The following is a 14,114-nucleotide window of genomic DNA, read 5'->3' on the forward strand; positions in this document are numbered from 1 at the left end:
ATCTAAATACAACTTAAATTTGAATCAATCAAAATAAATCCTAAAAAAAATTAGTCGCCAAAATTCAGGATTAAATAAAAAAATCAGATGCAAAAATTCAACATCTTAAATCCAAATACAACTTAAATTAGAATCAATCAAAATCAATAAACAAAATTAGTCGCCAAAATTCAGGAATAAACAAAAAAATAAGATGCAAAAATTCAACATCTTAAATCCAAATACAACTTAAATTTGAATCAAACAAAATCAATCAAAAAAATGTTGTCGCCAAAATTCAGGATTAAATAAAAAAAAGTAAAATGCAAAAATTCAACATCTTAAATTTGAATACCGCAGCCTGTTTCAAAAATACCATGATTGATTGATTGATTGATTGATTGATTGATTGATTGATCGATCGCAGATATAAAGTTGCGGGGGTTGTGTTCTGTTTGTAATTATGAGTGTACCCCTTTAAGAGAAGAAGGGGGCGGTGTCAGGTAAACTAGGAAGAAGAAGTCGGCTGAGCAGCAGGTCGTTTTTAAAGACGTCATGCTGCGGTTCACAGCGCTGGATCGGTTTTTATGTGGGCTATGTGACAAGTGCGCATTAGAGGGAACATTGGTCAAAACCACACAAAATAAGCGACGCCTTTCAAGATTTTGTATTTCTGCTCGTAACAAATTTTGCGCGCGTGATTTTTCGTGCTCGACTGTGCAGATTTGCGAGTGCGATGGCGCGTACGCGCCCGTCAAATCACAGTGACTGTATTGTGACGGGAAGAATTGTGATTTGGGCAATTGTGCCATCAAGCGAAGAAAATTATATGGTTAAAAACCTATCGCAAATTAGTTTGAGGATGCGCCGAGCTACAGCTCGTCAATTTAAAAAAAAAAAAAAAACTGCGGTAGATGACAATAGTAAAAGCACCGCTTTCATTTTACACTATTTTTTTGTATAATTACATACTAAATTTTTGCTATTCTCTTTGTGCCACTCTCACACACACCCATTGAATTGCCAGCATACGATATCAGCACTCGAAGGCCACTTGTGAGCGCTTCGCTATAGCGTTTACTTTAGGTTATGTTGCACTGAGAGCATCAAGTGGAAGGGACGTTGAATTGCTGGAAGTATGTCGGGTTTCCTCGAGGGACTGGGATGGGCCCGGAGGAAGTGGATCTGAACCCATATGCCAGGGCAACAATGACTCATGGGTACACACATGACACTCACGCCCAGGCATATACCAGCTTTCAGTGAGGATGTGCAAAATATAATAATAATATAAAAAATGGGCTGAAAAATTTCTTTTGTTTTATATACAGAATTAATATATATATATATATATATATATATATATATATATATATATATATATTTTTTTTTTTTAAACCATGTTTCTGCTGGTTACAGATACTTTTTGGACAAATGTGACTAAGGGAAAAAAAATGATTTTTTTTTAAGTTTTAAAATACAAAAATAAAATCTTTGTACAAAAACCAATGAAGGTTTACTTACTTTTCATCTAAAATTTTAAGATTTTTTGTGTTTTGTTTGCAAATTACAGCTAGTTTTTATACAAAACCCCAAGTAAGAATAGTACATTTGTTAGCTTCCTACTAATTACTGTGGACCCTCGCTTTTCGCGGGGGATCGGGACCATCCATCCATCCATTTTCTTCACCGCTTATCCTCACGAGGGTCGCGGGGAGTTGCTGGAGCATGTCCCAGCTGTCAACGGGCAGGAGGCGGGGTACACCCTGAACTGGTTGCCAGCCGATCGCAGGGCACACGGAGACAGACAACTGTCGCACTCAAAATCACACCTACGGGCAATTTAGAGTGTCCAATTAATGGATCGGGAGCAGGTCAGCAAAATACTTATTATAATTGCCCAGACCGCACAAAAAAAAAAAAAAACAAAATCCAAACATCCAAGGGATCAAATCAAAAAGACTAAGTGGGGGTTTCCGCGAAAAGAGGGTACGATGGAAAACAATTGATATAATTGACACTATTACCAGCTGCTTTTTGTGCAGCATCCCACAAAGCGACAACAGAAGGCGTCAGTATCATGTTTTTCTCCGTGGCTACGAGCTATTGATTCCAGGACAAAGAGGGGAAAGCTTGATTGAACGGAGAAAGATGAAGTCGAGCGGCCTCCGCCCCCGGTGTAACCTTCCACCCAATTGTTCTTTCTCGGCACATGTGGATCACATGACCCGTTTTGAGAGGCGGGAGTAGGAAATCCTCCATTTGGGTAAACCACGGTACGGCTTCCGAGTCACCTCTGGCGCCGGCTGACGCTCACCGCCGCTCGCTATAATCGGTATATATCGTTCTAATTCTGCTCCCGAAAGCCACCAAAGCCTATTAAAAAGTGAATGGCGGGCCCAGAAGGGTGCTGCTCAGGGCCGAAGACTTTCGTTGCTCCACAGGGATACTAGTATCATGTTAAAGGGAATCCACTTGGAGCGTTAGCCCACATAAGACCAAGTACCGATTGGGGTTCTTCTGGGAAGTATTGTCGGTTTAATAGAACCAAGCCAACCTACTTGTGGACACCTGATAATCTTGGGTTTCCACTGGATTCCATAACTTTTCTGTTGCCAAGTTACTGGGCCTGACAAGTGTAGTTGTACCGAAGAGACATTGCTGTTTATTGACCCTGGATTATAACTGAAGGACGATTTAAAGCGGTCGCTTTCTTGTTTACGTGTTACGTCAACATGCAGATACTTACGATGTCACACTGTTAAAGTATCCGACCAAGCTATTGCCATCCTGATTAGCAGAGGCGGGGGAGTCAAGTCAGAGTTACGTCGCAAATTTTCGAACTGGGGACTTGCTTGTCGTCATTTTGATTTTGACTTGGTATTCATGGGATCCAAACTACATAAATTTCCTTTTCACCTTTGAAAATATTCATTTTCAAGATAGTGTGCCTGCCTTAGTTTTTGAAAGATGAATTTTAGCTAGTAGCGCACACAAAACTGGTCACCAACCAGTATTCTGTGCTGCGAGGAATAAAATATGGAGGGAGGTATGAATATTATTGATTTTGGCTAAGAGTTTGATTTGGGCACAAAGAGAATGGCAACCTGCGAGGTTAGCAACTGAAGATACACAACTACGACATCTAATTTGTTTGGCCACTGTCACTATAAATCCCACGAGGACCGGAAAACTGCGTTCATTTCACCATTTAGCCCAACCGATAGCTGGTTTAACAGGACCCAAGATCCATGTCAGGTGGCGTTTGAGAAGACGATAAAGGAATAGACAAGAGGGTACACAGTACATTAATACTACAGTATGTCATTGCGAGTGTGAAGATACCGAGTGCAAAGCCGGGATGAAAAGATCGTATGAGTTGCCTCTTGACTTGCCGAAACCAAGAAACTGCTTGACACTAAGAGAGGACTCCCCTGTAACGTGACGGTTCAGTCTTTAGACGTCTCCCAACCAAATTGAGCTGAACTGAAGTATCCCACACAGTGCAAATGAGGATAAAGCGCAGTTGTAAACCCTATTTTAGTTCTCGTTGTGTCTGCGGGATGAACAGTTTGAGACTTGAAAGGGAGCCAAACCGCTAATCTGCCTGCCGCTATACCAAAATTAACCCGAAAGCCAATCAAGTGGGCACTGGCTACGTAATCTGCTTCACACAAGGTTTCAAATGTAAAATAAACAAACATGTGAACTGTCGTAAGTCGGGGCCAAATGGTTAGGTTGGGGGTCCTCGCTTTACGACGGTACTTTGATATGAAGTTTTCAGGTTGTGAACGATGTGCAAAGAAGCCTGGTGGAATTGAGCAGGGTTCTCAAGCAATTACCAGACAATAAGTGGACTGGTCACCAGCCAACCACAGCACAAATATAGACAAACCACTATTCACGCTCACAATCTCGTACGGCAGGGGCGGGGGGTGGGGGGGGGGTGAACGATGAACCGCAATGCAGCAGGGGAAACGCTGTAATCTGCTTTTTTAAGGCATGTGAGTGGATTTTGAGTGGATGGCAGTCACATGGTCTGAAAGACCCAGCCGTGACCTGTGCACATAAACACCACTTCAAGCAGCCGGAGAAATATCTACCCTCCCTCCGTCCCTCCCAACTTCCCTCCGCCTCTCTTTTCTGTATTGGGTCGGTGGGGGGGGAATGGATTCGGAGTGATCTCAAGTGGTCCGCAGTGGTTTCCTCTCACGGACTTCAAGAGAGAATTGCATGACCGCATCTGATAAGACTAATAGAACCGTTCCCTGACTGGACCAGCCACCCACTCCGCGTGTGTTTCCGCACTCTCCTTGCTTTTTTTTTTTTTCAGGTTCTGCCATGAAGAATTATGGCGCCGTCAGAGAGTACCCAGACCACAGTGGTAGGAAGCTGGGCTGTTTTTGAGCTCTTTCTCACCCAGGAAAATCTCAAGTGTCACTGAAAGCTACTGAACTCATGACATGACCACGGTTTTTAATTCACTGAGGCACAGCGGGCTTTTGCCAACACGCCGGCCCACCTCTTTCTCTCCTTGCCCAATCGCCCCCTGCCCCCCTTTTGTTGTTTTCTGCCGCTGCCATTACCCCATCACTCTTCCACTCAGTCTGGTCAGCGGGCCTTCCAAAGGTCACTCACTATTTATCCCAACAAAGGAGGTCGTGTTTCATTTCCCCGTGCAGACGCTCGGAGAGGAAGTCAAAGCAGGTTGCGCACATGCACATTTCAATTTGAATCCATTTTTTAAAAGCGTGAGACGCTTCCCGTGGGAATAAGTTATCTGTACTTTGTACTCTTACTTTGTCAAAATAGAATTGTTAATTTTTTAACCTCTGGGGACGATGACAATATCCATCCATCCATTATCTACCGCTTTTCCGGGTCAGGTCGCGGGGGAAGTAGCTTCAGCAGGGCTACCCAGACTTCCCTTTCCCCAGCCACTTCTTCCAGCTCTTCCGGAGGAAGATCCCAAGGTGTTCCCAAGCCAGCCGAGAGACATAGTCCCTCCAGCGTGTCCTGGGTCGTCCTCGGGGTCTCTTTCCGGTGGGACATGGCCGGAACACCTCACCAGTGAGGCGTCTGGGAGGCATCCTAATCAGATGGCCCAGCCACCTCATCTGGCTCCTCTCAATCCGGAGGAGTAGCGGCTCGACACTGAGCCCCTCCCGGATGACCGAGCTTCTCACCCGTTCTCTAAGGGAGAACCCGGACACCCTGCAGAGGAAACTCATTTCTGCTGGTTGTATCTTTAAAAAAAAGACATAAATAAAGGTAAAGTCAAATGTGATTGAGCTCTTGACTGGTCTAGATCTTGGGGTCTTGTAAAGCCAAAAAAACAAGACACGAGTGACATGAAAGAATGTGAACTAGGAAGTGGTAATGGTGACGATGCAACAGATTGTGAGAAGCAAGAAATTCTCCATCCATGGCCTTTTTCATAATATAATTCTTTGATGTTGCCATGTACAAGAATGATTTGCGGTCACGGCGTTGTGTCTTGAACCAGACCGAAAACGTACCGACTTCCGGCCTTTAAAAATCATGACCGTGTGTTCTTGCTGCTCTTAGTAGTTTGCAATGATTCCCAATCCTGACCGTTTGCCGAGTAGTTTGGGGGAGGGGGGAATCACTTTTAATACAACCCAAACCACAGGATGATCTTTCAGAGACATCCGACAATCGGGCCTTTGCTCACTTTTAGCGTCAGGGTGAGAACATGCACGGACTGGGCTTGATTACAGTTATGTGCTTAACCCGCTTACTCCCAGACTGGTTTCCCGAACGTTTAGGGGTAAAAAATCACTCTTGAAACACAACGGGATAATCACTCAAGATTTCAGAGACATCAGGTCTTTGCTAAGTTTGATTGTTGGGGTGTGAAGATGCTCAAATTTGGCCCGATCATTGTTTAACGTGTGTTTTAAGATTGGTTGTGGTGTTTCTTTCAAGTCGGTATGGCGGCCACTGCGCAAAGCACTTTTATCAGTTTTTGGAGAAATTATCACAAGGTACCAAACGCTACCGTTGGCTCAGTCTGGAGAAACAACTGAATGGAACGGGAAACCTGTATACGCTGCGAATCCACAGCAGCGTAAACACAAGCCAGATTGGCAGCTGCTTTTCCAAAAACGAACTACACTGCTCCGTAGTAGATTTCGGATAAAGAGTACACGGTGGTACCGTAGACGAGTTTAGCTCTAATGGCATTCCCAAGAGGGTCTTTCTTTTTCAGAAACTTGCTCTCACTGTCTGTTCACCGAGGCAGCTACCAAGTTTCCCATGTTGTCCTTCCATCAAGAAGCATTAATGCGTGCGGTTGTGTTTCTCATGTCTGTTTAGCCGCTGACCTCGTTTCCCTTCTGAGAATTAGCATGAGAAGGGTTAGACCCCCCTACTCTGGACCCCCCCCCACCCCCCCTTGCACAGCCACACAGAAGAAAACGATTCAACTCGCGATGAGTGTTTACCCAGCGGTGCTGGCTTTACACTGAGCATTAGCACAACGCCCCACTGGTGTTTTCACTCTGTTTAAGGTATTAAAGTGCTGCCAAGTTCACTCGAGCATTAAGCTAAACGACTCACGTGAACATCTGCGCCAGAATCCTGCCGTTGCCTTTCCTCTCATAAGTTCCGATCAAAGTCTGGCCCGAGCCCCCGAATGTGACCGATCCAAGAGGGCGTTCTGCCCTGTTTGCGCAGGTGCCTATCCCATCTGCTGCCCTTTGACAAACGGACCACCAGGTTTCTCTTGAGGCATCATAAGCAGTTGACCCCGAAGGCTCTTGAGCTTTGGATGATCACATGGTGTTAGACAGCAGACGGTGTTTACCACCAATCAATGAAATCTACCTTGACCTCATCTTCAGGCTATGTTTTTTTAAGGGGCTTTCAAAATGTGATTATTTTTCTTACAGTAAAAAAAAATAACAAACTCATTACATCACGTCAGCATGCACAGCTAACTCAGCTTCCCCCCAAAATTGAAATTATTTGTTGGTGAACATGATTTGTTCTTCAAAGTGCAAAGTGATTGTCTCGGTCAGTGGTGAAATAGGTCATTTGGACAGGAGGTAAACATCCATCCATCCATCTAGTTTCTGAACCGCTTATCCTCACAAGGGTGCTGGAGCCTATTTCTGTCATTGGGCAGAAGGCGGGGTACACCCTGGACTGGTTGCCAGCCAATCGCAGGCCACATAGAGACAAACAACAGTCGCACTCACAATCGCACCTACAGGCAATTTAGAGTCTTCAAATGATGCATGTTTTTGGGATGTGGGGAGAATCCGGATCATATTTTTACGGATGAAAAATTATGGATTATTTTTGACTAAAAGTACATTGTTTAATGATTTAAGAGGCCCCATAGCTCAGTGATTAGAACACTGGTTTGGTAAACCAGGGGTTGTGAGTTCGTATCTCACTGGGGCCTCGACTCTACTCCCCGAGAGGGGTTGCGTCAGGAGGGGCATCCGGCGTGAAAACTGTGCCAAACAAACATCAGCGTTCATCTGAGATGTCACGCTGTGGCAACCCCAAACGGGACAAGCCGAAACAAAGTTACTTACTTACATTGTTTAATGATTTAATTACTTCACGAGATAACTGACTGCGATTGGCTGGCAATCATTTCAGGGTGTACCGCACCTCCTGCCCTTGACAGCTGGGATCGGCTCCAGCACTCCCTCCGACCCTTGTGAGGATAAGCGGCTAAGAAAATGGATGGATGGATGGATGGATGAGATAACTGAATAAAGAGTAATTAAAATGCAATTAGCCACTTTTAGGGAAAAGTGTCTAAATTTATGGACGTGTAAACAAAATCCTCTTGATATTGGAAATGCTCAGTGGACTGAGGACTGTGTGGCCGATCCACACACCTGCTGTAGCGTCATTCTCGTACCAGGTCTAGACTACATTTAACCGACATCATCTGCACCGGGGCTCACTTTGAGCAAAAAAAAAAAACGCAGCCCCCATCCTGCAAGCCACTTGAAGGCTCAAATAGATGTAGCTCTGTTATTAAGTCAGTGGTCAGTATGACACCTGAGGCAACGCATTCCTCCTCCAAGTGGGAGCAGATGTCAAAGCATGGCATGCAAAGTGGCTCTGGATCAGATGTGGGCTGGGTTTTTTTTTCTTCTTCTACCTTTGGAGACAGGGTTGCTGGTGTTTTTGAGGACAAGCACCCAGTAAGCCAATCTGCACTTGCTCCAGAACGGGGAAGGGCGACATCTTGCTTCGACCCTGATCTCAAAGACGCGGAGAACCATTTCTAGCGTTGAATGTCAGTGGATCTTCGGGACATGTTGGCGTCTTCATTTCTTTTCCATTCATGAGCCATTGCAGTGCCAAACAAACTCTCATGCGCAAAAATGTTCCACATTTGGGTGGGCTTGGATTTGTTTGCCTCGATATGCACACGCGTTAAAATTCCCATAACGTTTGAAGCCAAGGTTTGCGCGCCAGGACTTTGTGGATTTATGTTTTGGTATCTCTTGCGGTATGTGAAGCCTTCATCTGACCATTCTGTACGGCGCTTGTCTTCATTACGGGGGAACTGGAGTCTATCCCTACTTATGTTGTGTGATAGGCTGCTCAATCACATGGCATATACAAATATAGACCAATGAGCATTCACCATCACCTTTACACAGTCTTGGTCATGCTCCTGGCGGTCCCAGCCCTGCCGGTGCAGGTCCCCTGCACATCTGCGCCTCATCAGGGATAATTAACCCTAGTATTTGCCAGATCGTTGCCATCCATGCCTCGTTCCCGCATTTCCTTGTTCCTGATCCTGAACCCCTGTGTACCGACCTCCGCCTGTCCTCCGACCAACCCCGTAAACTTGACACTCTTGATACTGCCGCTCTCTCTGACTGACTCTCCGGGTTACGACCTTGGAACGAATAAAGACGTTCCTTTAACTGCCTCCCTGTCTACCGAGTCGTGCATTTGGGTCCACGCTAGAGTTCTGGTTATGACAGTCTTTGCCAGAACACCTGATCTCGACATTTTAAGAGAGGCCTCCACTCTGCCGTGCTGCTGTTTCAGAAATCTATCAGTAGAACTTTTTGCGACGTTCGATTTGGCCTTCATGTAGAAAGACCCAAACGGAATGGCACCCTGTTTTCCCGCAACCCAAATTGACGCGGTCTTTGTAAACCATCACCAGTGCAGTACAGTTCAGTTCGCCTTCATAGGTGTTCAATAGGTGTGAAGTGGAGTTGGGTCACTAGGATCTAACAAAATCGTCACTCTCCACGATGATAGTAATGGACCAGACACCATTTTTAAAAAAAATACAGAAAATATTCTGGCGATTTACCATTTTAATCTATTTCCTGCGGAACTTAACTGGACTGACTCTGGCTTTTGGATCATTTTTCTCTCATCACGGACCTCCCTGTCCCTCAGTGTCTGTTTGCTTTGCTGGCGTGGTATGGACTTGGAGGGGGGGGGGGGGGGCAGAGGGTCTCCTACTCAAAGATAAATACCTTCATGTTGCTCTGTCATCAGAACAGCTGGAGTGTTTGCTGCCTAAACATCGCATTCGCTTGCACAAACACTTGTGGGCGCTTTAATGTTTTCCTTTCAGGTTACAGGTGAGTTTACATGCAGCAGATGATGACTCCCAAAGGAAATATGTATGAGTGTGTCATCATCCATCCATCCATATGTGTGTGTGTGTGTGTGTGTCTGTACGTGTGTAGCAATGCTGCCCAGCCTGGTTCTGCACCGCACTTCTATTCGTCCATACCAGCGAGGGTTTTACTGCGACGACTCCAGCCTGACATACCCCTACAAGAACAGCACCGTGCCCTCTTCGGTGCTCACTTCTGTTGGGTTGACACTGCCTGCGGTGTCTGTAAGTGGCCCAACCCCACAACGAGCGCACCCCCCGCATTGGGGAACAATGGAAGGCAGAAACCGTGGCTTCTTAAGAACGTTTTGACGATAAAATTTTTTTTACACAAGGGAAATTAGTCCCTGCCCATAGATGACATCCTCCAGTCACCCAGTTCTGCCATAGTCCATGAGCCCCTAGTGCTGGAGCGTTCCTTGTGCTTTCTCCTGTTTATGTCCGTGTCACTGACCTGTTGCTTTCTCTTTCTCTCTCTCTTCTTCCTGTCTTGCTCTCCCCTCTCTCTGTTTTGTAGCTAGCCTGCCTTTCCTGATCATTGAGACTAGCACCATAAAGCCGTACCAGCGCGGGTTTTACTGTTCGGACGAGTCCATCCGCTACCCCCAAAAAGAGGGCGACACCATTAGCGATGCCATGCTTTGCGGTGTTGGCATTCTTATTGCCATCATCTCTGTAAGTCGACCTGCACACCTCCCTGTTTTGTCCTTCAGCTTAAATCTTTTACTCCCCAACTAGTCATTAAGTGATAGGTGCTCCACCTTAGTCCAGAGATGGGTACTTGAGTCACTCTGACTTAGACTCCAGTCAACTTGAGTCACTGATGTGATGACTTATGACTACAAAATCTAAAAGACCTGAGACTCGACGTGACGATGAAGAAATGTTATGAATGCATGCATAAATATTACATAAACTGACCAATAATGCTACAGTTTTAGCTTATTGTTCTTCTCTGAGAGGACCAGACTCTCCAGATAAGACTGCTTAAATAAAACGACTTGACTTTGTGCTTGACTTAGCCTCGGACTCGACTTGAGATAACTCACGACTTGACTTGAGTACGGACTTGATTGAGACTTGAAGCCTCGAGAGACGTACCAGATACTTGCCTAAATGTGACTTGATCCCATCTCTGCCAGTATGTTATCATGCAGTCCTATGCCGTAAATGTGCTTTACATGTCCTCCACCTTCCATACTTGCTCAATCATACTCCATCCATTTTGAATCATCAAAGCTATTTGTTTCTAATTTGTTTCCCCCAAGTGAGTCAGTGGTAGTGAGAAAACCCCCGCCCCCGCCTCAAGCTTCACAAAGTATTTCTGTGTGCGCTTGCCAAACACCAAAGAGTTTTTTTAAAGGTCCTGACCCTTTCTCATAACTCCCACTCGTACGCCAGACCCCACTGGCCCCCCCATGTGACACGACGGGTAAAATCTGTCCCATTGGTTCCATATATGAGTTGCCAGTAAGCCAATTTTGCGTGAAGTCCACATTCCCGTGGCTCAGTTGCTGTTCCACTGATTTTGGTGTTCCAAGGGAAGGCAGAAAGCAGGGGGGGGGGGGGGGGGGGGATGGAGTGTTAGGGTTAGTGGAAACATGCTATAATGACATGCGGTAGGGTTTGTATGTGTCAATTAGTGGCACGTGGTCAGGCTAGATGATCTCTCCAGCATAGACTCCCATCAAAAGTTGCCAGACTGAGACACAGAGACAGACTCACATACAGTTTTTAGCAGTAGCTCAGCTCTTCTGCTTATTAGAACCAGGAGACACTGAGCTTGTGACAGTTTAGCCCGTTACACGTTCATGTGTGGGCAAACCTGGCGTGTCCCAGGCAGCTGTGCTCTATTAGTGGCGTCTGCGCACATGCCAATGGTGTTCCTTGAAGTCTATACGGTGTGTGCGCCATTCTGTGCACCCCCTCAGGGAATTCTTTACAGTGGCATTGGTTCTGAATCCTTGCCAACAATCTCAGGTAAACCCAGTCCTTTACAGAAAGTAGTATGCACACATTTGCAAGAAGACTGAATGCTAATTTTGACAGTCCAAATAAACTGGTAAGGACCGTATCGACCTCTCGGGTCTTTACTCTCTGGCGATCCGCAGACAATAGCTCAAACACACCAATAAACCTCTGTGTTTGTTTGCTCTGGCTGTGAGCCCATCAGCTAACCTCCCATCAGGCAGGGAAAGGTGTGTTTATCAGGCCCGACACATACTGTGCTAGTACAATACACAAGACAGACATATCAGCATCAAGCTAATAGGATGTCTGAGCTTCCACGGGATGGTCAGGTCAGTACTCTGAAAGCCAGAGACTGAAGCCTTGTGCTGGGGGATGTGGTTTTAAAGATGGGGAGCTGCCAGGCTGTCAGCCAGACACCCCTGGACCTGTGGACGTGATTGGCAGGCCCCGTGCCTCGATGGCTAGCTCGGGCTTTACCCTCCTCAAGTACAGACGGGGCCTTTTCATGCGGCCTCGGGCTGTGTAAAAACCACTTTGGTTGGAATACCGCAGCAATCACAGGGGGGTTCATCCACCCCAGCTAAGACTATTAGTGCCGTTTAAGTACCATCATACCATTCATGGTAGAGATATTACCGCTACTCTAGAGGAGTTTTGTACAGTAGTGCTTTCAACTGTATGTAAAACCTTCTTTGTCAGTTCATGCAAACCACACCTAAGCACACAAGTAAGAGGGAAGGGGTTTCTTACTTCCACCGCTTTGGCTTCCTCCATCTCCTTTAAAGGCCCCATCATTCTTGAACATTCGTTAATAATCTCCCATCACATCCAAACTGCCTGAGGGAAAGGCAGGCCATGCTCATTGTGTCTCTATGTGTGTCTTTGTGTGGTCGTCACTCTCTTGTCATTTTGAGATACGTCGTGTTTCTTGCATGAGTCAACGTCATACCGCGCGATCGTCTGCGTCAAGGCTTCGGCCAATCCCTTAGAAATCAACCAGTCCTCTCTTTGTAGATCGTGATCGGAGAATCGTACAGGATTCACCAGCTGCACGAGGGGACAAAGTCCTTCGTGGGGAACCCTTACGTGGCAGCGTTCTACAAACAGGTCAGTCCTCGACATACACAGTCCGCCAAGGTGGGTGAACGGGCGGCGTTCTCCATCAAAATAACATTTTTCACTTTCCTCTGCAGATAGGCGTGTTCATCTTTGGCTGCGCCATCAGCCAGTCGTTTACAGACATCGCCAAGGTGTCGGTAGGCCGCCTGAGGCCGCACTTTCTGGATGTGTGCAAGCCGGACTTCGCCGCCATCAACTGCTCACTGGGCTACATCACCGAGTACACGTGCAGCGGCAAGGAGAGCGACGTGCAAGAGGCGAGGTGGGTGGAAACAGATCACGTGTGATCGATTGACTCCATAGTTGTCCGTTGATCACAATTGCCGTTTTTTTTTCCACACTAAAAGCCTTTCATTTTCTCAAAAGCCGACGGTGCGCGTTATAATCTGGTGCGCCTTATATATGGATAAATATTGAGCCTTTAGTGCAGCTCCGTCTAAGGGATGCATAACGTAACCCCAGCCTCTACTGTAGCGTCTTTTCTATGCGCCTTATAATGCGGTGCGCCTTATGTATGAAAAAAGTTTTGAAACAGGGCATTTATTGAAGGTGCGCCTTATAGTGCGGAAAATACGGCACAGTATAGTTAGAACATGTTCAAATGGTGCAGGTTTGAGAACTCAAACGCCAGACGCCAAAAATTGTATAATCTTCTTATTTAGGCTTGGGGGTTTGGGTTAGGTTAGGGTCAGTTTCCTGGTTCACATGAGTGTTTTTAAGGGTAATCCGGATCTCAACATCAAGCCAAAACGGTATCTTCTTCAGTTAGGGTTTTGGTTAGAGGTTTCGATTGGCAATGGTCTCAGGGTTTTGACATTTTTCCCCTCTGAGACTTATCTCATTGAAAAGACACTAAATGCTTCCATATGAACTTCCATTATTTGGACCAGGATGTTAGTATCCAAAAAAAAAATAATAATAATAATAATTGGAAGAAGACATTGTGGTGCATTTTTTCCTTTATGTAACACTGTCTCAGTAGGTTTGATTTAATTAATTTCCCATTTTTTTTTTTTTTTTTTTGGTTTTTCAAATGGATTCTTTACTAAGTTGCCCTTAAACGTGAATAATACACTTTTCCCTTGGATTTTCCTTAATTTTGCTTTGTAGTTATTGCGTTTTGTCTTGATGTGATTTTCCTCTCGACTTTTTGGTTAGGGATTACAGCGCCACCTGTTGCATTTTCTCTCCCATTTAACAGTGATATTTCTCTCCACAGAAAGTCTTTCTTCTCCGGACACGCTTCTTTCTCCATGTTCTCCATGCTCTACCTGGCGGTGAGTAACTGAACCGCGGAAGCGAAGTTTGGATGATGTCGGGGGTGGTCTTACGTGGACAAGATAGAGAAACAATACTTCATTGATCGGAGCCAGCGTGTAGGAGGGAGGCAGCGGGGAGCTCA

The 14,114-nt window shown here is 45.7% G+C and overlaps 1 protein-coding gene across 4 annotated transcripts in view; it reads left to right on the top strand.

Moving 5' to 3' along the window:
* The window catches only part of plpp3 (phospholipid phosphatase 3), a 43,220-nt gene that overhangs the window by 13,601 nt on the left and 15,505 nt on the right, over positions 1-14,114 (top strand). For 3 of the 4 annotated variants that reach the window (XM_061825111.1, XM_061825112.1, XM_061825110.1), the window contains 4 exons: positions 10,140-10,297; positions 12,608-12,700; positions 12,787-12,974; positions 13,932-13,989. In XM_061825111.1, the coding sequence (XP_061681095.1) occupies positions 10,140-10,297; positions 12,608-12,700; positions 12,787-12,974; positions 13,932-13,989 (497 nt within the window). Of the gene's footprint in view, positions 1-9,692; positions 9,848-10,139; positions 10,298-12,607; positions 12,701-12,786; positions 12,975-13,931; positions 13,990-14,114 lie in introns of all 4 variants that reach the window. The other variant, XM_061825113.1, reaches the window with a different exon arrangement.

This window comes from Syngnathoides biaculeatus, chromosome 7, assembly GCF_019802595.1.
Source record: "Syngnathoides biaculeatus isolate LvHL_M chromosome 7, ASM1980259v1, whole genome shotgun sequence".
Classification (NCBI taxonomy): domain Eukaryota; kingdom Metazoa; phylum Chordata; class Actinopteri; order Syngnathiformes; family Syngnathidae; genus Syngnathoides; species Syngnathoides biaculeatus.